The sequence below is a fragment of the Podarcis bocagei genome (genome assembly GCF_964188305.1).
Source record: "Podarcis bocagei genome assembly, chromosome: 7".
NCBI lineage: Eukaryota > Metazoa > Chordata > Lepidosauria > Squamata > Lacertidae > Podarcis > Podarcis bocagei.
Window position 1 is genome coordinate 13419311 of NC_138132.1, and position 24738 is coordinate 13444048.

The 24738-nt window shown below is 44.0% G+C and overlaps 1 protein-coding gene and 1 long non-coding RNA gene across 2 annotated transcripts in view; both read left to right on the forward strand.

Annotated features, from left to right (window-relative positions):
• Positions 1–4696: 4696 nt before the first annotated feature.
• Positions 4697–24738, forward strand: part of LOC308590568 (phospholipase A2 inhibitor gamma subunit B-like) — a 59295-nt gene continuing 39253 nt past the window's right edge. Inside the window, exon 1 of the mRNA XM_081200721.1 lies at positions 4697–4903. Coding sequence (XP_081056847.1) covers positions 4879–4903 — 25 coding nt within the window. The 5' untranslated portion in view covers positions 4697–4878. The remainder of the gene's footprint in view (positions 4904–24738) is intronic.
• Positions 7679–8764, forward strand: LOC308592569. The gene is made up of 2 exons (XR_014010559.1): positions 7679–8030; positions 8339–8764. It is a non-coding gene; the product is annotated as an uncharacterized lncRNA (long non-coding RNA).

Genomic DNA, 24738 nt, shown 5'->3' on the forward strand with positions numbered 1-24738 from the left:
TGTGAATGAACTCTTTGGGCAGGGCTTGGTGGCGGCGGCCAGGGGAGGGGTTCTGCTGTTGTTTCCCTGCTCCAAGTTTCTAATTTGTTTAAAACATTCTCAAGCAGCTTTTAATTTGTGGGGTTTAAAAATGCAGCTGTTTTGTTTTGCAGGATATATTCTGTAAAGGGATTGCATATTACAAAACTGAACGTGCCAAGTTGGCTGACTCTAGAGACTTTCCTCATACTTTGTGGGGAAATTGGGGTGGAGAAGGACTGGAAGGTCATTTGGTGAAATTACATCCAAAGGAGAACAATCGTTGTTTCTTAATTGAAGAGTTGTTAATTAATTGAAAAGGCAGTTGGCAGAAGATCATGCCATTCTAAAATTTTTTTTTATTAATTTCAGCACTGAACTTTGTGTTCCAAGAAAACATTCTATGCAATTTCTAATTTCATCATTTCCCGCCCCTCACTGGACCAGTTCTTCCCACCTCTACTCCCAGGCCTCCCCGCATTGGCCTATAAATTTCCCCACATCAGCCTCTTCCTCCACAAGTCACCTGCTGGCTTGTTCTGAGTCTTTCTAAGCTTTTGATCTCTTCAGCGCTATGAAGGCTTTCCTCAGTATCTGCCTTCTCCTGGCCCTGTTTCTCCCAGGTGAGTCGGAAGCTGAAAACCTGGATTCTTCTTTTCACTACCTGGGAGGGGATGTGGGGTGGACTAAGCTAGAGAGACTGAGATAGGATCATTGAAGGGGGAAAAAATATGCTGAAAAGATTGGATAAGACCAAGAGCATCTGGGGATCAAAATAGAAAGTAATCTCTGGTAGCAGGGGCGAAACTAGGCTTTATTTCACCCAGGTCAAACACCCAGTTTGGCACACACACCCCACATGCATTTGCACACACATACACACAGAGGCTGAGAGCCGCAATGCAGCCTCTGGAGGCTTCACCAAGGGCAAAGAACTTGGCTAGTCTTCCCTCCCAGCAACGGCACTGCCTGTTAGTGCTTGATTTTATAGTGCTTCCTGTGCTGATGTGGTTGCTCTGTTTGGGCTTGTTACACTTCTCATGAGACTGGGCCACCTCCCCATTGCTTCCAGCACAAGTGAGCGATTCATGGCTTATGGACCTCATGTCAGCTGCAATCGGTTGTCTATGTCACATACCTGCGGACTGACCCCTTGTCCTGTTTCAGTAACTGTGCTTCCCTCAGTTGGCCAAGCAGGTGTTTGGCAGGGCAGATGAGCACACATTCGATTGTGATGAAGGTGGATGGGGAAGGCTTTCCTGGTGCACCTTTCTCCCCATTGCCCTCATGCTCTGCTTATGCTCTGGGCTGGTGGTAGCACACTTCCTAGCACCAATAATGTGGGCTGTGTGCAGCAGTGTGTTATGGGACTTTTGAAATTGCACTGTACAACTTAATGCCCATTTGACTGGTGCAGGAAAGAAGGGGAAACCACACAGTCAATTATCTGGTCAACAGGGAGAGGTAAGGTGGAATGTGTTGCAATGGGGGGGAGGAGATGCCATTGCTTTGGTGTGGGGATGCATGAATCACCATAAAGCTATTACTCTTTCTGTCAAAGTGAGGGGGTATGTTTGTGTGTGAGAAATGGGGGGGAAGGTGTGTATATGTATACATGCACCTTCCAACCCAACACTGCTTGTGGATCCTGAAAACCAATAGGTTTGCTGTATGATAAAGGGTCATTTGACCCTTTAATGAGTTCCATTTTCCCTCCTCTAAAAGCTGAACAAGACACTTTAAATAAGAAATAACTTTTACTTTGTGTGCTTGCACGTTCAGATTAATATGCACAATGTAGGAAAATGTTGTTAATACATCTTATATAGATGATTTGTTTCTAACATAAATACTGTTAGAGACAAACTGAGGCTGATAGCAGTACAGTGGTGCCTCGCAAGATGAAAAGAATCCGTTCTGTGATTCTCTTCGTCTAGCGGTTTTTTGTCTTGCGAAGCAAGCCCATTGACAGATTAGCGGATCAGCGCTATTAGCGGCTTATCAGCTTATCGGATCAGCTGATAAGCGGCTTAGCGGCTTAGAAAAAGGGGGGGGATAGGGAAAAAACCCGCAGGAACTCGCAAGACATTTTTGTCTTGCAAAGCAAGCCCATAGGAGATTCGTTTTGCGAAGAACCTCCAAAACGGAAAATCCTTTCATCTAGCGGGTTTTCCGTTTTGCGAGGCATTCGTCTTGCGGGGCACCACTGTACACCACTTCTGCTGCTCTCATACAGAAGATGGTTAATAAGGGCCACTGCTGTACCACCTGACATAACTGTCTCAAACATATGACATTACAGAGTTGTACAGACCTTGTGAGCATTAGTTAGCGTTTTGGATGCTTTCATCCCGCATGACCCACTATTGCAAGTGGATCCTGAGTTGATGAAAGCTGCTCCTATTTCGTTTGTTGGATTATATCCATCAAAGGTTGAGCTCATGGTCATATTTCTAACCGTGAATGTAGATGCCGTTTCTCATGGAATGAGCAACTTTGTGGTGCCACTGAATGTTTCTTCATCTCTCCTCACAGAAGTGGCAAATCTATTATGTTCCAAAGATGACTTTGATTATTGCGAAATTGACAACGGCTTTTGCGTTCAACATTATTTTGATGGCTTTTTAAGTGAGTATGTCTTTTCTGTTTAATTAAAATTGGGTGTGTAGGTCCACCATTTGGTCCCTGAAGTATCTAGGGATGACCTTTCATGCATTCAGGTGAATCATTAAGTGCTGGACAACCAAAGAACTGGAGATGTATTGAGGTGAGTCTATACGTGAACCAGGCCTGTGATTCTCCCCAGAAGACCCTGTAGAGTCTGTTGACATATAATGGTCTTGCTTTCTTCAAGGGATTTGAGTACATCTGGAAGATTTCTCTTTCTGGGGCCCAAGAAATTCTGCCAGGAAACATGCTGTGAAGAAAGAGCCTGAGCTGCACATCAATTCTGAGTCAAGCCTCTTCTTAGCAAAGAGGATACTTAAAGGGCCTATTTGAGGGACCAGAGAAACTTGATCAGAAATAGCTAAGGCTTCTCCGTTCCCATAAGAGAGGAGTGGGTCTTTTAAAAACTGAGCTGCTTCTTGCAGTTTGTTCCCCTTCCAACAGCAGGGGATCCAGTTGCCTTTCCAGCACTGTGGTTCCAAGATGGAATCTTCTAAAAAGTGATGATTCTTTGTGAGTAAACCTGAACAACAAGTGATGTGCTTTGGTTAAGATTGGTTTAGTTTAGAGCCACAGTGCTTGGTTTTATTTTGTATTCTGCTTTGACTTTCTGCATGTTTCCCTGTTACCTTAATTCCTAGTAGGTTTCTTAAATTGACTGCTGAAGTGTACATGTCTTCCAATGTCGGGGTTTTAGAATCCACACATGCGTAGAACCTACTGTGAGTTTAGGATAAGAGATGTAGGTGACCAGCACACTCTTCTGAGTCCTTGGAGACTCAGAAAGAGTATGGGGTGCCACTACACTTTGAGACAAACCACAAAGATGCAGGGCAGTCAGAGGAGTGTTGTGGTACTGGCTCCAAACCTTTGAAAAAGTGATTGCTTTAGTGTACTCCAAGTTTTCTCCCAACTGGAACTGCGAGAGTAAGTGAGAGCGTGGTGACAGCAACTACTGGAGATTAAGGACCTACTGGCTGTGCTGCAGGGCTGTTGTGTTGCTGTTGGCCAACACAAAACGTATTAGAGCCTTTCTTGGGAACCCCTCCACTGCCACACATACCACGACAACACACCTTGTTATTTACTTGCATACAACATAGGACTGTAACACACCTCTGTATTTTCTTTGTGTATGTGTGCAGGAGTTTTGTTGTTTAGAGTCACATTCCATAACATTTAGAAAGTGCCAAGAAAGTGATATAACTGGGAGTGTGATAGCACTAATCTATGCAAATAGTAATGTATTTAATTCAAGCCTCACATATTTTCTTCATTGAAATGAAAGAGGGTTTATACATTACATTGTTTCAGTGATATAATACCTGCTCACATGAAGACAGGAAGCGGAAGCTACCTCCTGCAGACTCAAACCCTTGGTCCATCTTTATATTGTCTAAACCAATTGGCATGAGGTATCTACTGTCTATTGGTAATTTCCCCCATCCATACCTGGAGAAGTTAGTCATTGAATCTGGGACCTTAGGCATCCAATGCAAATGATCTACTAGTGAGTTAGGGCCCTTCCTCTGTAACTTAATAGAGTGTGTAATATCTCAGCTATGGACTTTAGACAGGGCAGCCAATTACTGTTAACATGCTTTCTGTGAATATTCTCTGACCTTTGCCTCACATCTCCCTCAACTGATTTCCCCAACTGCCCTGTATGTTAATTCTTCACTGACAGTTAAATACCAACTGATAAGAAACATAAGCCTATCGGGGTCTGCTGTTTCCTTGACCAACCAGAATTAAATGACCTGAACTCAGCCCTTTGAAGCTAGATTCAAAGTCATCTTCTCACTATCTGCAAAGCAGCTGTTGCCAAGTAGGCAGTGATGTAGGGGGGGGGCATTGCCCTGGGCACATTTTTTCAAGTGGGTGCCACCATGTGCTGCCACTATATCTCCCTCACTGAGGGAACCCACCACCGGGCTCACCTTTGGGGCTGGAGTGTGGGTGGCAGCAGCAACCAGTCCATTCCTTGGGAGCAGAAGCATTGGAGAGGTGGTGATATTGCAGCCGAGGGAGGAACGAACTCCATCTGCCACTGTGTCTTGCATGGCTGTTGGAGCTCATTTCTGCCTCAGTATGTGGGGCTACTGGGGTGCTGTGGTGGGCTCCTTCATCTTCTGCGTCCCTCTCCCAGTCTGCCCTGCCCTGCGGTGATCACAGATACACACGCTGGGCACCATGGGCTCATGCAATGCTGCGGCAAGTAGGTCTGCAATATTATAATACCATACTTCCTCAAACCCTGACAGGCACACTCTGACATTTCACACAAATCTCTCTCTTTAAAAAAAAGCCAACATGAACAAACATATATACATTTCCTCTTAGAAGGTTACATGCATCAACCACTGGATCCTCCTGGAAAAGCTATCTGAGCTGTGGGTGGGTGGTAGTGCTTTGTAATCATTCTGGTTGTCTTCAGTGGGTGATTTTCAATACTATAGAGACTTGTACCTGAGTGACAGGCCATAATGATAAACAGGAACATAAAGTTGCTGGAGCATTATGAGTTAAGTGAATTAACGAACCTGATATAGTTTGCAAATTGAGGCTAAGAGACAGTAGGGATGTTGAGTTTGGGAGCTCTGCAGACGCAGTCCCCAATCCCCCCCCCCAAGACATTTGTTTGTTGCAGCAGTTATCAACTGATGTGCTAAAAGCTGTGTGATTTTTAATTGTACTTTTCTTATTGCCTTTAATTCTTTCATTGTATTTTATTTTCTCCTACAAACTTGGCCTGTGAAGTGAACATTCACCACCTCCATACTAGCCTTCTCTTTTTCCAGGGTTTTCTTACCATATTATTTATTTATTAAATTTCTATACCACCCTTCATCCAAGGATCACAGGGCAGTTTACAGTATAAAAACACAAAAATGCATGGCATAGTAATATATTCTTCTCCTGCCTCTTAAAAATATAGTATATTCTTGAGTGGGCCTCTGAAACAACTGATTATTAGGTAGAGATGAATGGTAGATTAGCCTGTTCGGAGCCCTTAGCAAAACCAAGTCTGCCTTGACCCATTTATGTGCAATTTGTAAAGGAAATATCCTAAAATATTTACATGCTTTTGGAGAAGAAAATATGTTGCACTCATTGGTTGATTACTAATGAAATGACTTGAATCACTAGCTTGCAAATCCAGTGCTTGACATATTTTATTTTCTTCAGTCACCCATTTGACAAAAAAAAAAGTTAAAAAAATCATCTGGATTTCAGTCAGGAGAGATGTGATTTGAATTTTTGCAGATTTAGTCTTTCCAATTCTTGCTCACAGATGGGTCTTCAGTAGCATCCAATTTTCAAATGGGATGTGCTACAAATTGTCCTTCAACGAATTACAGCTTCACTACAGTTGAAGGTTACTTAAAGAGTAACGTCGTCTGCTGCCAAAATACATTGTGCAACAAAATACAGGTTGACTGTAAGTAGCTGCATTCTTTTAGCTTTATATATCTCTATGTATCCCTGAACATGAATAGCATTGAGGTTTGCCATTTCCCCATTGGTTGCTGATAGAGAAATGATACTGTTCCAGTGCAATAGCCATCTTCTTAGTTTACATGGGAGATGATTAGAATCAGCGTCACCATCTGTGTCTCAAAGGGGAAGCAAGTGTCCTGTCTGAAGCACTTATTGACAAAGAGCTTCAAATGACCCCTGGGTGATTCTTCATTTATTGGGTGATTAGGGAGCGATAGAGAGATGAATAACCACTAAAACATCTGGGTGTCATTTGCAGACCAGCGCGCAGCACTCCCGATCTCCCTAGAGACAAGCCAGTTGGCCTGAGCTGGCCTGCCTTCCAAGAGTCGCGGACCATTGGGGTTCCTGCCAAACCCCTATTTAAACCAGCCAATCTGTGGTGTCACTAAGGGCTGGGCCAAGTGAGTGGACCGCGAGTGAGAAAATTTAATTCCGGTCTGCTCTGGGGTTTTATAAGTGGGGCGGAGCCAGCGTGGGACACACAGTCGGTTTCGGAGCTCCACCCACCCAACCCTCTCTTAGATCTCTTCCTTTTGTGGCAGTTTAACTATTTTCCTTCCAGGTGTGCATTTGTGAAACAGAATGTGATCTGGTAGTAGATAGGTAGCCGTGTTGGTCTGCCATAGTCAAAATAAAAAAAATAAAAAAAATTCCTTCCAGTAGCACCTTAAAGACCAACTAAGTTAGTTCTTGGTATGAGCTTTCGTGTGCATGCACACTTACAGATGTGTATCTGAAGAAGTGTGCATGCACACGAATGCTCATACCAAGAACTAACTTAGTTGGTCTTTAAGGTGCTACTGGAAGGAATTTTTTTTATTTAGAATGTGATCTGTGATACTGACTGAGTAGCAAGTGTAAATGTAGGGCATAAAGTCAGTGTAATCTGTAGTGAGTTGGGAGATGTCTCGGCAAAAGGGTCTCTGAAGAGAGGGAAAGGATCCCTGAATCTAAATATATCTTATTTTTATTTCTTTTGAGATTTGATTGCTTTATTGCATTGCATTGTAGTTATGTCTAAAATTGCTTTTTATTTTATTGTAGTTTCACAGTTTCATACACACATACACACACACACACACACACATTTTTAATTGGCAAACCACTTTGAGACTGTATTGTGGTATATAAAACATATATAAATGTATTGAATACAAATAATAATAATAATAATAATAATAATAATAATAATAATAATAATAAGAAGCTGTATTTTCTATTTTAAAAATGTAGGTGTCTATATGTAGATATCTATGTGTATACCCTTCAGCAATAGGTGACAGCATAGTTTACAACATGGTAACAAAATAACAAACAACATAATGTAGGGCTGCCAAACGTCTGGGTTTCCCCAGCCATATCCATGTGTTTGCGGGAGGGTGGGGGCGGGAGGTGTCCCAATGTCCTCTCAAGAAATGTTGGAACATATGCCTACCAGGGCTGGGCCTGGCTCACAAATGGGTGGCCTACCACCTGAATCCTGTCTGGCTTCTCTCTCCCCAACCCAAAACACACCATTCCAGGCAGGTGAAGTCCTGCAGTCCAACTGCTGGCATCTCAGTCTAGGTATTCAAGGTAATAACCAGATCTGCATTGTCTGCTTGATTAATGCAACCCTCTGGCAGCATTGTAGAACCAAGGCCTTGGAATTTTTTATGGAGATATATGGGCTGAATCCATGTATTTATTGTATGGATTGCTTTTGGCAGGGCCAGGATATGGTTTCAATGGGCTAAGGTGTCGGTCCTATCATGCTTCTGGCCCAGAAGATTGTCTAAAGTTGAGAAATCTTAGATGTCGTGGTGATGAGACTCGATGCTTTGAGTTTGTCCTTGTTCACAGTAAGTATCACTGCCAACAAATGTGAGGGAGATTAGAAACACAGCTTGCCAGGGTGGGTTGGTTGCTCTCTTATTCTGTTTGCAACTTCCTGCCAGAAAAAAGATTTAATGTTTTGTGGGGAGGGCAGGGTTTCCCCCCCTGAACATATTACAGTATTATGCAGTATATAGTTGAGCCTATGGAGCGGTGATCCAGAATGCAATATTGAGCCTCTCTCTCTGTCTCCCCATCCCAGAATGTGGATTAAGCCTCTCTTGCATAATAACAAAAAAATACACATGTGACCATGCCTCTTTCTCTTTACCAGATGACAGTTCGGTTCCTGATAAGCTTTATAGCGGCTGTGCCACCCCAACTTTTTGTGAGTTGGCTAGGACATCACCGTATTATGACCACCTTTCAGGCACTATAACAGAAGCACTATGCGGTGATACTCTGCCTTCTGGAAAGAAGCTCAACAATGAAGGATAGTTAGGAGAGAAGAATGTCTTCATCATTTTGGATCCCACCACTTGCAGCATCGGTAGAGGTGGAGATTGCCTCTTTGATGGTGGCCTTGCAGAGTTTCTGGAATTCAGAGGACTCCTGTGTCTTTTATCTGGCATTTGGTGGAGGCTGAATGGGATGCAGGGCATAGAGAAATGTGGGGCTTGGGAGCTATGTCTCATGATATGGTTTATGGGTTAATTTTTCCTTCCTTCATAATCAAAATAAACTGGTGTGGCAAATAAAACTGTGTTGTGTTTCTGAATTTATCAAATTTACAATATTTGGCAGTGGTGTCAGTGAAGGACAGAGTCTTTAGAAGGAACAAATTGATAATTATTAGTTAATAAAATTGCTAATAACTAATTGCATTATGTTTCTGGAAGCCCAGGCCAATTTTCCAGCTTTTCCTGAGAATCAGCAGCATAAAATTCAATGAAAGGGGATAGAGGTATCTGTCCACAATTTCCATTGCGAAACAGTAATAAAATGAACAATGACTCATTTTGTAGATTTCCTCACTTCATCATCATGAGGAGGATAATGGTATAATATTGTTATCTAATTGACTCTTGAAGCTTAGATAATTCTCTTTGTTTCTTTTAAAAATGAGAATCTAACATTGGGACTCCCAGGTGCTGGGAGTCATGATGGAGGGGGCGGGGAGAGTGCCATTGTGACAGTGTCCCTCCTCCATCATCCATTTGGCCAAAAAATAAGTTAGTAAACATCATCTAGATTTCAGAAAGGAGAGAACTGATGAGAATTTTTGCAGATGTAGTTATTTATTTCCTCTCTATCACAGATGGGTCTAAAATACATGGCAAGGATGACATGGGATGTGCTACAAAGTGTCCCTCAACGAATTACAGTTTCACTACATCACAAGATTTCTTGTGATAGTAATAGTGTCCCTCCTCCATCACCATCATCTTCTTCTTCATCACCATCACCATCATCATCTTATTTAGACATGTTAGTTGCTTGGTACCTGAAGGCCTCTAAGTAATTGTTGTTGTTAAAATTTATATACCACCCTATATCCAGAGGTCTCAGGGCGGTTCACAGAATATAAAACCACAAAATACACAAACAAAACAAATACAACCCAATAACTCCCCCAAAACATTTTAAAATGACATAGGATGCCAATAAAACAAAGGCTTGGTTAAAGAGGAACATTTTTACCTGGTGCCTAAAGGTGTATAATGAAGACTGCAGGCAAGCATTCTACTACTACTACTACTAAAATTTATTTATATCCCGCCCTCCACAGCTGAAGCCGGGCTCAGGGCAGCAAACAATAAAATAGTACAACATTCTAAAATGATTCTAAAATCGTTTCATTATAAAATGGAGAACTACTACAGAAAAGGCCCATTTCTGTGTTTCCAGCCTCTGGACCTCTTGAGGATGAGACACGTGAAGAAGGGCCTCAGAAGATGATCTCAGGATCTGGGTGGGTTCATATGGAAAGAGGCAGTCCTTGAGATATTGCGGTCCTTAGCTGTCTAAGGCTTTATAGGTCAAAACCACCACTTTGAATTGGGCCTGGAAACTAATTGGTAGCCATTGCATTTGGACTAGGATTTGTGTTGTGGTAAAAATTCACCTCTACACCACCTTGTTCGTTACCCAGGTGAGGAACAACCAACTTTTGAATAGACCACAGAACCAAGGTAACAATTTCAAGTCTAGCATCCAGATTTAAGGTCCCAGCCTTTATTATAGCTATTGCAACAGGACAGAGCTCACTCAACTCAAAGTACCAGGTGAGAAGTTCTGCCCCGAGGCACCTCAGACAAAAGCTTAGATAGTAGTTCTCAAACAGCCAACAAAGAGTCATAAAACTGTCAGCATCGCCCTAGAGCCAGTGCACCAACTGGACTCATGCACCTCAACCCCGACTGGGCTAGGCGAGCTGGGTAGCACCGCCAGAGACCTCCTTTCTCACAGGAACAGGTCACAGTGCTATGGACTCACAGCTTAGAGCTGAGAGCACCAGATTCACTGTCTCAATACTACAGTCGTTGCGCAGCAGAGTTTTGCAGAGTCTTGCAGAGTATAAACCACTCGGAGAGCAGCTCTGTAGAATATCTTCCTTTTATTCTATAACTACAACTATGATACAAAACTATATACAGAGCTGAATATTCTAAGCATAAATCAATGCTACACTGAGAGTCTGCAGCTGCTCTTAGCAGCAACCTTATCTCTAGGATCTCCAACACTCTCACTCTCTCCGATACACTGACTGACTGACTCTCTCTCACACACACAGATATGTTGCTGGGCAGAATAAGTAGATAGGCAGGACACGCCTCCTCCTCTGTGGAGAGTCAGCAGAGACCATCAGGAGATGATCAGGAGATTCTTGGGTATGGGAGGGGTGAAATCTCCACAAAAACATCTTCACATACATCAGGAAAGGTTAGATGTCTGGAGAAATAACACATTTATTGCTCCATACTGATATCTTCACCCTTCCAATGACCTTAGAGTGGCCCCGATGTGCCCTGACCATTTGACCATTTTAGGTTTTGGATGTCCAGCATTACCCTGGCAACCTAGCATTCAGTGAGGGAAGAGCATCATAAAAATCCTCTTCCTGGGTCTCAGAAAACTTCTAAGATAGCTGATATATACTATTGTGCTAAAACTCTTGAGCTAAAACATCCTGCCATTTGTACCACTTTCAGGGTTAGATAAGGAGACATGGAATGCAATGTAGGAGGGAGAGACTTACAAATGCAGAACACATGAAAATCAATCCTAATACATTTTTTCCATGTATTTTTTTATTAAAGATTTCTTGCTTTACAAAAGTATGTACAATGTCTCTTTTTTCAAGTTACATTTTCTACAGATCAGTTTCATTTGTTGAGACATTAGTGTTACATTAGGAAGAAAAGGGGGGTAGAGGTGGAGGGGGACATGGGGTGTGTGCGGGTTTGGGTGGCAATTTTACTTAATGTATGTGTGGAGTTTTGTGTCAGTGTTGCTTGTGCAGATTCTCTTTGCTATTTGCTTGTGTTCCTTTGGTAGTGAGAGAGATTGGGGTGGCCAAGGGTATGGTTGTTTGTTTGTGATTTGCTGTGGTGAACTTTCTTTTCATGTGTGGGTGGGGTGGGTAGGTGTTTTAGGATCAGGTTAGCCATACTGATTTGTATGTTGTTGGTGAATTCTTGTCGTTGTCTTGTTGGGCTGTGTATGATATATAATGATTTATAATGAAATGAAAAGAATGTTTAAGATAACCTTTGTAAAAAGACCAGAAGCCTTTTTATTAGGCATTTCAGGTCAAGATATGCCAAAAGAGAAGAAAAAACTTTTTATGTATGCTACAACTAGCCCAAAGATGGGAAAGCGATGAAATACCAACTAAAGAACAATAGCAAGAAAAACTGGTGGAATATGCTGAAATGGCGAAGCTGACTGAAAGACTTGGAGACAAGGGCAATAGAGGTTTTTAAAAAGACTGGGAACCATTTATGCTGTATTTACAGAATCAGTGTAAAGAAATGGACTCACTAGTATGCTGATGACACCCAACTCTATCTGTTGATGGATGGCCATCCTGACTCGGCCCCAGACACACTGATCAGATGCTTGGAAGCTGTGGCTGGATGGTTACGTGGGAGCCGGTTGAAGTTAAATCCTTCGAAGACAGAGGTCCTCTGGCTGGGACGGGATGATATGGGATTGAGGGGGTAACTCCCATCTCTTGCAGGGGCGCAATTAGTGCCAGCACCGTCCGTTAAGAGTTTGGGTGTAATCTTTGATACCTCCCTCTCTATAGAGGCACAGATTGCAGCTATAACAAAGGCGGCATTTTTTCATCTCCGCCAAGCTAAGCAGTTGGCTCCTTACCTCTCTCGCCCTGACCTAGCCACTGTGATCCATGCGACGGTCACCTCCAGACTGGATTATTGTAACTCGCTCTACGTGGGGCTGCCCTTGAGACTGACCCAGAAACTCCAGCGGGTGCAGAATGCCACAGCGAGACTCCTTACGGGGTCTTCGCTGCGAGATCACATTCATCTGGTGCTATACCAGCTGCACTGGCTCCTGGTGGAGTACAGGATCAGGTTTAAGGTGCTGGTTTTAACCTTCAAAGCCCTATATGGCCTGGGACCCTCGTACCTACAGGACCGCCTCTCCTGGTATGCCCTACAGAGGAACTTACAGTCTTCAAATAAAAACATCTTGAAGGTCCCAGGCCCCAGAGAGGTTAAGCTGGCCTCAACTAGAGCCAGGGCTTTTTCAGCTGCGGCTCCAACCTGGTAGAACGCTCTGTCACAAGAGACAAGGGCCCTGCAGGACTTGACATCTTTCTGCAGGGCCTGCAAGACAGAGCTGTTCCACCAGGCCTTTGGTCAGGGCGCAGCCTTACTCCCTCCTTTGGCAATCTTTACAAAACTTTAGTTTATGGTTGCCATCAATTTTTATTTTAATTAATTTTATAATGTTTTTATAATGTTGCACTATTTTAGTGTTGTTAGCCGCCCTGAGCCTGGCTTCGGCTGGGGAGGGCGGGATATAAATAAATTTTTATTATTATTATTATTATTATTATTATTATTATTATTATTATTATTATTATTTATTAGGTTTTGAGTAAACACTTACAATTAACAAAATTAATATAGAAGTTATAAAGATGAGGTTAAAATGTTACTTCCGGGTTGGTGCCTCTGGCAATGGTGGAATTCCTCTGATCGGGAGGAATTTGCCCCATGGGAATTTGGGTCTGTACGCCACAGCAAAGGTGGAGACCAGTAAAAATCACAGGCAGAAGAAGCCTGTGAATGTGGGATTCGGCGGGCACCTTTTGCGCCTCCCCTACTCGCGGGGAAACCCGGTTTCGGGGATCCGGAGCAATGTGGGGTGAGTGTTGCGGTGCTTCGAATCGTCTACTTCTTCCACGGAGCGAAGTTGCATAGCTGTTGTCGGAGAGCACTGACTTTTTCCTGTGGACAATTTGACTCTAAAGTAATTACCTGTGAGTAGAGCTGAATTGGGAAGAATTAGATTTTTAAACGTTTGATTTGGCATCGAAACTGGGTGGTTCAATACAGGAAATCCGCCTCCCTCTTTTGTAGATTAACTGAAGCAAGGAGACTGCAAGCTAAAGTCTTGGAAAGCCTTTTGTAAAGGACTAAATTTCCATCGGTAAAGAACTAAATCCTGGAGGCAGGAGAAGGGGGGGGAGTGGTGGACTGAATATGCCTGCAGGAGAGAGCTAAGAGAGTTAAAATACTGCCGCTCTGACCCTGGAAATGGGCTGCTAGCAGGATTGATGTGCTACAACTAGCCCAAAGATGGAAAAGTGATGAAATACCAACTAAAGAACAATGGCAAGAAAAACTGGTGGAATATGCTGAAATGGCGAAGCTGACTGAAAGACTTGGAGACAAGGGCAATAGAGGTTTTTAAAAAGACTGGGAACCATTTATGCTGTATTTACAGAATCAGTGTAAAGAAATGGACCCACTAGTAGGTTTTGAGTAAACACTTACAATTAACAAAATTAATATAGAAGGTATAAAGATGAGGTTAAAATGATAAGAATATAGCCGTACAGAGTGGCTGGGGAAACTCAGCCAGATGGGTGGGGTATAAATAATAAATTATTATTATTATTTTAACAACATTTAATGTAAAGAATATAATATTGAAGCATAGTATAGCAAGCAGGACCAGTTCATTTGTAAAAAAACCCAGAAGGGGAAGATGAGGGTAGTCATGGAGGGGGAGAGAGCGGGGAATGTAATTTGTTATTACCGGTTATGATGTGATTGTGATAAAAATGTAAAACCCAATAATTTTTTTAAAATAAATAAATAAATAAATGCAATTGAAGTGAAACACTGAAACATTATTAGAATAATAAGATAAAGACCTAGGGTTTCTAATTCTTATATCAGTGTAATATGCTCAAACCGTCTTGCTCCATTGAGCAGCCTGGCTGCTGAATTCTGCACTATCTGAAGCTTCCAAACTGTCTTCAGAGACAGGCCTACATATAACGCATTTCAGTAATCTAACCTTGAGGTTAACAGAGCATACACAACAGTAGTAAGGCTATCCCTCTCCAGATAGCGGTGTAGCTGGGCCACCAGCCAAGGCTGATGGAAGGGACTCCATGTCACTGAGGCCAGCTAAGCCTCAAGTGACAGCAAAGGATCCAGGAATACCCCCTGGGATGGGGGTAGGCCAAGGCTTTGAAAATGGTATAGGTGCAATATACTCTGAACAAAAGGCTAAATTAATTGTAAATAATGTGGTTACGGAAGAATTTAAGATAGAAAAAGGGACACGACAGGGGTGCCCAATTTCCCCACTGCTTTATATCGGTCCTGGAGGTCCTGCTAAACATGATTAGAAGGGACCGGTTGGTTAAAGGTATACAGGTCGGAGCCAAACAATACAAACTGAGAGCATTTGCAGATGACTTAGTACTGACGCTACATGAGCCAGAATCTAGCACCAAAAGGGTCTTAGAATTAATTCAAGAATTTGGTCAAGTGGCAGGCTTTAAATTGAACAAGTTAAAAACCAAGGTCTTTGAGAAAAACTTAACACCGATTGAAAGAGACAGGTTTCAGAATGAGACAGGATTGACTGTGGTAAAGAAAGTGAAATACTTGGGGATTAATATGACAGCCAAAAAATGGGAACTTATTTAAAGATAACTATGAAAAATGTTGGACGGAAGTGAAAAAAGATTTAGAAATTTGGTCAAATTTGAAACTTTCACTGTTGGGCCGCATTGCTGTGATAAAGATGAATGTACTGCCGAGAATGTTGTTTTTATTTCAGACATTGCAAATCGTGGACAAGATGGACTGTTTTAAGAAGTGGCAGAGAGATATTTCTAGATTTGTCTGGCAGGGCAAGAAGCCCAGAATAAAATTTAAGATACTAACAGATGCAAAGGAAAGGGGTGGATTTGCCCTGCCAGACCTTAAACTTTACTATGAATCAGCAGCCTTTTGCTGGTTGAAAGAATGGCTACTTCTTGAAAACACAGACATTTTGGATTTAGAAGGTTTTAACAATGTATTTGGATGGCATGCATATTTATGGTATGATAAGGTCAAAGCACATAAAGCATTTAAAAACCATATTGTCAGGAAAGCATTGTTTAATGTCTGGATAAGATATAAAGACTTGTTGGAAAATAAAACCCCAAGGTGGCTGTCACCAATGGAAGCAAAAGCTTTGAAAAGGCTCAATATGGAGGCCAAATGGCCGACATACTGTGAAATTTTGGAACAAGAAGGAGACAAATTGAAATTGCAGAGTTTTGAAAAATTAAAAAACAAAGTGAGAGATTGGCTTCATTACTATCAGATAATGGAGGTATATAATTTGGATAAGAAAATTGGCTTCCAGGTGAAAAAGTCAAAATTAGAAACAGAACTGTTAGAACCCAAAACTAAGAATTTGTCAAGAATGTATAACTTGCTGTTGAAATGGAATACTCAGGATGAAACGGTGAAATCTGCCATGATTAAATGGGCACAAGATGTTGGACATAATATTATGTTTGCTGACTGGGAACAGTTATGGACCACAGGTATGAAGTTTACGGCATGTAATGCCTTAAGAGAGAATATTATGAAAATGATATATAGGTGGTACATGACCCCAGTTAAGCTTGCAAAAATCTATCATTTGCCCGATAATAAATGTTGGAAATGTAAGGAAACTGAAGGTACATTCTTTCACCTTTTGGTGGACGTGCCCTAGGATTAAGGCTTTCTGGGAAATGATATATAATGAATTGAAAAAGGTATTTAAATATACCTTTCTGAAGAAACCAGAGGCCTTTCTCCTGGGCATAGTCGGCCAATTGGTGCCAAAGAAAGATAGAACTTTTTTTATGTATGCTACAACAGCAGCAAGAATACTCATTGCAAAATATTGGAAGACACAAGATTTACCCACGCTGGAAGAATGGCAGATGAAGGTGATTGATTACATGGAAATGGCGGAAATGACTGGCAGAATCTGAGACCAGGGAAAAGAGTCGGTGAAAGAAGACTGGAAGAAATTCAAAGACTATTTACAGAAATATTGTAAAATTAATGAATGTTAGAAGGATGTTGGATAGAAAATAAGTGGTTTCCTGCTGTAATGCTTTAAGAGATATGAAAAAAAAGAGGTTTAATGGGTAAAAGCTTGATGGTAAGGATTTGCTGAACTAACAAATTGAACTGGAATACAAAAAAGGGAGGTACGAGGAGGTCTGGGGAAATAAGCGTAAGGAAGATATGTTATGAAATTTAAAGTTTTTTAAGTGTTTTTATTTTGTATGTTTTTCTTTTTCTTTTTCACTTTTCCTGTTATGTTTTAAAAAACTTTAATAAAATATCTTTTTTTTTAAAAAAAAAAAGGATCCAGGAATACCCCCATGCTCCGAAGCTGTTCCTTCAAAGGAAGTGCAACCCCATCAAGAGGCAATCTTCCACCCATCTGGTCTAGGCCACAGTGCCTCAGTCTTATCTGGATTGAGTTTCAGTTTCTTTGCTCTGATTCAGTCCATTATTGAGGCATCCAGAACAGCACTTTCACCGCCTCACCTGCAGATGTAAAGGAGAAATAGAGATGAGTGTCCCCAGCTGTCACAATCTAGTTGGCTCCTTGGCTTAATCAGGCAGCAAGCAGACTTCGTCAGTTTTCAAGCAGATTTATTATAGAGCAGTACCTCAGGTTAAGTACTTAATTCGTTCCGGAGGTCCGTACTTAACCTGAAACTGTTCTTAACCTGAAGCATCACTTTAGCTAATGGGGCCTCCTGCTGCCGCCACGTCGCAAGAGCACGATTTCTGTTCTCATCCTGAAGCAAAGTTCTTAACCTGAAGCACTATTTCTGGGTTAGCGGAGTCTATAACCTGAAGCGTATGTAACCTGAAGCGTATATAACCTGAAAAGTATGTAACCTGAGGTACCACTGTACACAGTAATTACATCTAGAGCAGCTCCCACGGCTACCGCCTCCTTACAAGACATTGAGGCAGCTGGACTCCGATTCCAGTGCCAACAAGATGTCTTCCAGAAACCCCCCTTTTGTTTCTTTGATTGACATCTTTCCTTGACCCTCGTTAACCTATGAGCACGGGGGGATTCTGGCTGGTGAACTACCTCTTCCTTTGACAATTCACCCCTCCTCTGTGTTGTTACTAGAGGCCACTTATCAGTGCCTCGGCCTCTCTCCAGCCCTCTCTTGCTTCCATGAGAATTCCTCTCCTCCGGCTGAGGAGAAAGGTGGTTGCGGGGGACTGTCTTCAAATGCCTGAGAAGGAAAGAGAATTACTCCTTCTTCCTCTGTCTCTCTGGAGAGCCCTGTCTCAGGCAAACTCAGACTCTCTGTCCCCAACATCATCATCCTCTTCACTTGGGGGGCCCTGTCTCTGACATTCAAAGATAAAAATAAAAAAGTTCAACCATCATCATGCCATTGTCTCTTGCACAGGTACACTCTGCTGTATTATTATCATTTTATTGTTGCACACCACCCCAGTCTCTGAGCAGTGTGACAGTTTAGAGGTTCCAGGTGTTTAAGCCGGGTTTGTGTTTCCTTTGGGAATGAGGCACAGTAGACATTGTAGTGTCTTAATGAGAGATGGTCTATTTTCACATCTATTCAACCTGAGCCTATGACAGAGGGGTTCACAGCATTAAGACGTCTATCACTGCATTGGTGTGAATTTTTATTCTTATTTGTAGATATCTTGGCTACCTTTGAATGAATCTTCCAATATCAAGATGCCATTATGCGAATATTAGGAATATGATGTACCATCTTCCCACCTCAAAGGCTATTGTAGAGTTGAAAAGTTTCAGAAAAGGAAAAGTAATCGATCAAGAGCAAGTCGCTAATGAGGTTGCAAAATTTGGGGCTTTTCAGTTTAAAAAGAAGGCAAGTAAGGGGCATGAAAGGGACGTGGGTGGCGCTGTGAGTAAAACCTCGGTGCCTAGGATTTGCCGATCATAAGGTCGGCGGTTCGAATCCCCGGAGCGGGGTGAGCTCCCGTCATTTGGTCGCAGCTCCTGTCAACCTAGCAGTTCAAAGGCACTCCTAAGTGCAAGTAGATAAATAGGGACTGCTTTATAGCGGGAAGGTAAACGGCGTTTCCATGTGAGGAGCTGGTGCTGGCTCGCCAGATGGAGCTTCATCACGCTGGCCACGTGACCCGGAAGTGTCTTCACACAGCGCCGGCTCCCGGCCTCTTGAGAGAGATGAGCATGCAACCCTAGAGTCAGTCACGACTGGCCTTCGGGCAGGGGTACCTTAAGGGGCATGAACTGGTATACAAATTTATTGATAGTGTGGAAAAATGGATAAAGAAAACTTTTTATTCCTCTCTCATTGTTAGGATTCTTTTCCCATGCTTGCAGTCATGGGATTGTTTTTTATCACGTGACGGTGTATGTTTTCATTCCACAGTTTGGGAAGTGACGGAGACAGCATGTTTGTATTACTGTGTTCCGTGATGTAGGATTATTGTTTTTTGTTCTTTCTCTTTGCTGTTTGATGATGAGGAAGGAGCTGAGTTAGAATGCTCCAAGTGTATTATATGTAAATAAAGTAGTTTAGCCAAAATGCTGCGCTACTGAGTCCGTCACGCGAACTGCACACATTCTGCTGATTCTAAAGTGTGCTGGTGCCTCTTGGTATCAGTCACTGCGATGTTCGGGCTGGAGAAAGCTTTTGAAGCTCCGGAACAACTGACCAGGAGAGAGAGAAAATGCCAGTCGGGCATGTGTCTCTGCCAGATGCCTACTCGTGTGTAGGATGCTCCTGACACTCATAACACTAGAACGTATGGCCAATGCACCCCTGCTACTACTAGCCTACTACCACTGCTGCCGCAACTACTTCTACTACTAAATTATTAGTATATAATTTTTTATCATGTTTTCCTCTCTCCCTTTCTGCAGATATAAAAAAACCCAAATAATTTATAAATCACCCATTCAAATTGTATCACAGATCAGGAGACAAGAAAAGAGAAGAACTGTGAATAAAGTACAAATGCAAAAACGGGGTCAACAAACGCTCTTTCAATTTGAAATAAGTGAAGTTTCATTTCATTTCATTTCTTACTTACCTGTAGGATTGCAGCAAGATAACACTGTGGAAAACCTCATCCCCCAACAAGGAGCTGTTGATTTTGGTAACCATGCACTGTATTTTGATGAAGGGGTACATGCAGAAAATGAGATTGGAAACAGAAACAGACAAATGGGAAATCGAATTTTGAAGGAGAAAGGAGTTATCATTATGTAGGCCTTGAAACTTGACAGTGGTTAGCCCTGGGACCTCAAATTTCAGTGGCACCTTGTGCTGCAAAATCTGCCCCCCCCCAATCTCTCACCTTTTGTTGCATGTCATAGTTGCAGCATCTGCTGCAGCACCCCAGAAGCTCCGCACCTGATGGAACTGCACTGGTCGCGCTCTCCTAGATCCATCTTTTGCACTGAATGTATCACAACCAAGTTTCCATCTCAAAAGCAAATAGAAAAGTATATTATGAACAGTCTCATCTCTCTGCCTAAAACATTACCAGAAAGCAATTTCCGAGATAAGGAGGAGGTGGGGTTGCGGGCTCCATGCCCCTTCCCCACACTCGCAGGGGCTGGCTCCAGCCCACGCGATAGCAGGGAATCCTCGGCTGCATCATACCCCATGCCAGCCAATCGGCTGGCTCCGGGGGTGTGGCCTTGCCTACTTAGGTCTGGCACGGCCGAGGCTCCCCCTCTTTTCCTCGCCGCAGCTGACCTAGTTTTCCCTCCCTGCCCACCCTTTAGGCTAGGTTCTTTGACGTTGCTATGAACTTTGGTCGGTCGCCATCAAGGGGCCTGGTAGGATTTTTTTGCAATTGGCAGATTGGCACCAGCCATTTGGTTTTCACCTACCTCGTAGCAAACCGTCACAACTCCTCGGTATTGACGGTTAGGCATTGGTGGGGGTACTGTTTATTGTTATGCAGATGAAGGGGGGAAGGATCGCCATCACCTTTCCCCAAACAAAATGTAGTCCAGTAAAGGATTCTGTGGGGTGTGGCCTTGTCCTAAGCCTATGGAGGTGTGGGCCCACGTCACGCCCCCACGCGGTGACTCCGGGGGAGGTCCTAGTTGACGTGCCTCAGCAGGACTCCTCCCACTGGTGGTTAACCCTTACTGGCCTACAAACCGGTTAGTTGTTAGGACCAATGCCTAAGCCAATACCGCTCAATTCCTGTAATCAATAAAGTTGTGGCCTAATATGACCCATTAACTCAAATTCTTGTGTCCTGTGTCTTTATTTCCATGGGGGGAGGCGGGAACTCGCCACGCAACCAAGTTTTCCCAGAAAGCATACTAGAAATTTCAAAGCACTGATGAGAAGTAGATGTACAACTGGGCTTTCTCTGCAGTCAACAGAAAGAAGCTTAATATTACTTTCCATGTTTAATATTTTGGCACAAGGCATTCAAAATAGAAAAGTTTATTATGAACAGTCTCATCTCTCTGCCTAAAACATTACCAAAACCAGTTTTCCCAGATAGCATATTAGAAATTTCAAAGCACCAATGAAGCAGTAAATGTACGACTGGGCTTTCTCTGCAGTCAACAGAAAGAAGCTTAATATTACTGTCAGGGAACTGACATCAGAGGCACGGGAGAAGGAGAGGGTCTCTGATTCTGCAGGAGAAGATCACAAGAACTTGGAATATTGGCGGACAGCGCGGGTGCTCAACCAGAGACAGATTCGCTGGGCGCAGGAGTTTTCCAAGTTTTCCTTCGAAATACAGTATGTGCCAGGCGAGCAAAACGTGAGAGCAGACGCTCTCTCGTGGAAACCAGAGTACTTTGAAGGAGAGGGGCCGCCGGAGACCCGACACGTCACACCTGAGGACCGATGGGTGTGTGGGGGGGTACTCTAGTGGGCACGAGAGAACTGGCAGGACTCACTAGGGACGATGAATTCGCACGAACAAAAATCAGGGAACTCAAAGAGCGGAGGGGAGCACCAGAAGGGTTCAAAGAGAAGGAAGGGGTGTTGTACTACAGGGGGGCGATGTATGTACCGGGGGAGGCTCTAAGAAGAAGGGTACTCAAGCAACTACATGACACCCCCACAGCGGGGCACTTTGGGCAACACAAAACCATGATGCTGGTGACTCGACATTTTTGGTGGCCACAGGTGAGGGAAGATGTACGTGAATATGTAAGAGGGTGTGACCGCTGCCAGAGGGCCAAAGGGGAACGCACTGTACCAGCGGGTTTGCTGGAACCCTTACCCACACCCAACAAACCCTGGGAGGTGGTGTCAATTGATTTCATGATGGATTTGCCCAAATCGAGGGGGAAAACAGCAGTGATGGTAGTAGTCGACTTGCTAACCAAAATGTTCCATTTCATCGCCTGCTCACATGCAGTGACGCCGGAAGAAACGGCATGGTTGTTTGTAGAACACATTTTCAGGCTGCATGGCACCCCCTTGAGGGTTCTCTCAGACCGCGGAAAACAATTTACTTCCCGGTTCTGGAGGAAGCTCATGAGCCTACTGCAAGTCGAGGTCAGCTTCTCAACCGCGAGACACCCAGAAACCAATGGGCAAGCGGAAAGGGCAAACAGCATACTCCAGCAATACTTACGCTGCTACGTGAGCGAGAGGCAGAATGATTGGGTAGAGAAACTAGCGTTAGCAGAATTTGCGTACAATAACGCTGAACATGTATCCACAGGAATGAGTCCATTTTGGGCCAATTATGGGTGTCATCCCAGGGCATTCCCGGGTAATGAGGAACAGAGCTGGAGTGTGCCTGCAGCTGAGCAGTTTGTGGAAGAAATGGAAGCGTTACATCACCAGCTCAAGATGAACCTAGAAAGGGCCAAAGCCAATTACAAGAAGCAAGCAGATAAACACCGAAGGGAAGGGGAAACCATAAGGGTGGGGGATCGCGTGTGGCTGTCCACTCAAGGGTTACCCTTTAAGGGAGGGTGCAAGAAGTTGCAGCCCAGATGACTGGGGCCATTTGAAGTCATACAACAGATAAACCCCGTGGCGTTCAAGCTCAGGTTGCCCGACAACATGAAAATACATCCCGTGTTCCACAGGTCCTTACTCTCACCACACAGAGAGGGGCGGGAATTCGAGGGGTGGGAGGTAGAAGTCACGCCACCACCACAGGTAGAAGAAAGGGATCACCAAAGTTCGGCCGCAGAGATAGTTGATTCAAGGTGGCAAGGTCGGCAAGTGGAGTACTTGGTGGCGTGGGAAGGAGAGCCCTGGTCGGAAAACACGTGGGTGCCCTCAGAGGCAGTTGGCGACGAGCATATGGTGGAAGTGTTCCACCGACGGTTCCCAGATAAGCCCCAGCCCTTAGAGCGATTCTGGGAGGAACAATTCGGTACCACAGAGGAGGAAGAGAGTTTCAAAGGGTTTTCAGAATCCGAAGAAGAATCGGATTGGGAGGGTCATTCCTTGGGTGGGAACCTTAGCAGGTGGGAAGAGGTTTTCACACCCACAAATGAAGAGGACAGCTCATTCCGGGGTTTTCTTGGCTTACCGACCAGAACAGAGGCTACAATAGAGCCCACAGGTAGGAGGGGGAGTGAAGGGGGCCCTGGGAGGGAGGTGGATGTCAGGGAACTGACATCAGAGGCACAGGAGAAGGAGAGGGTCTCTGATTCTGCAGGAGAAGGTCCCAGCGCTAGGGGGAGACTCAGCTGGGAAAGAGGAGAAGAGAATGAGTGTAACACCAGGGATCCAGGAGAGCAACGGGACAGGGAGGTGCAGGGGCTCCAGGACTCTTCGTTGGAAGTTAGTGAGGAGAGCCCAAGCACCCCGCTGCCCATGCCCACCCTGCGCAGGAGACTCCCGCGCAGTGAGAGGCGGAGACGCTTAGGCGTCAAACAACTCTTAGGTTGGCAGCGCTTTAAGAAACGCCCACAGACAGATTCTACGAGTGACTAAGGGCAGCCACGCTGAGATAGGCTGTGCAGTCCGGAGGGTTTAACCAGGCAATCCGATGCTCAAACGGGGCAGGATTACGCACGAGTAACTCCCAACCACTACAATTACTTTCCATGTTTATTATTTTGGCACAAGGCATTCAAAATTAGCACTTCTGTTTTTTAGTCTGCACTGGTATCTGCTGAAAGCTGGGATTTTAATGGGAAGTGGTGGAAACTTTCCTACAAAAAAACAACAACAGCAACAATAAAGCAGAACATCCCTCATTAAAAGCAATAGTCACAGGGACACCATGACCGACATCAAAATTGCTTTATCTCTCTGTATTCTCCCACCTTGCTGCCTCAACTCTGCTCTCAGCTCTGGCTTTGTTTCTTGAGGGAGGGGGCCCCACGCATTTGCTGTCTTGCACAGAGCCCCTTAATACCCCATCAGCTCACCAGGAACATGGTTTGACTATTCTGCCAAAGCATGTTCTCCCTAACAGAGAGCACGTGTTGCGGTTGGGGGAACAAGCCACCCTGAAGTGACTAGGCAGATTTGGCAAGGAACCCAAGCCTTAAGGGTTAAAATTGGGTTGCTGGGGATTTTTGATTGTTGCCAATTTTGGAGGAGGGGTCAGAGGCTTTAAGTATAGGGGCCAGACGCTGGGCGTTCTCTTGGCCGTTTTGCACTGGATCACCCGCCCTCCCTCCCTTTTATTAGGGTGGTTTTTCTTGCTCGCTTGACCTTGCTATGCCTGTCATGGGGTCATCCGCCTTGGAGCGGGGGCCTGGTAGGAATTTTGCCATTTGGCTGATGCCATTTGGTTTTTGCCTACTGCGTAGCAAATCGTCACAACTTGTAAGGTTGGTGGTTAGGCATTGGTTAAATTGGTGCTTGGAGGGGTAAGTGCCTATCCCTCCAAATGATGCGAAAAGGGAATTCCGTTAAAGGAATCCAGGGGCTTGCCATTCTTTTCGTCCTTGTCCCTGGCATCGGACTTGGGCCGTGCAAGCCCCATAGGAACATGAGGGTGAGAAGTGAGGGACTGTTGCCCAGCTTCATTTCCTCACCCAATACTTGTTTCCCACGCTGGCTTCCGCTGGTGTCCGGAAGGGCCAGCTCTGTCCTTGAGGGCAAGGACAAATAGTCATAACCAATGCCTAAGCAACCACTCACAATTTTTGTAATTTGAATAAAGTTGTGGCCAAAATTATGCCAAAAACCTTAAACAAAAATTGATGTGTGAAGTGTGAATTTTTGGT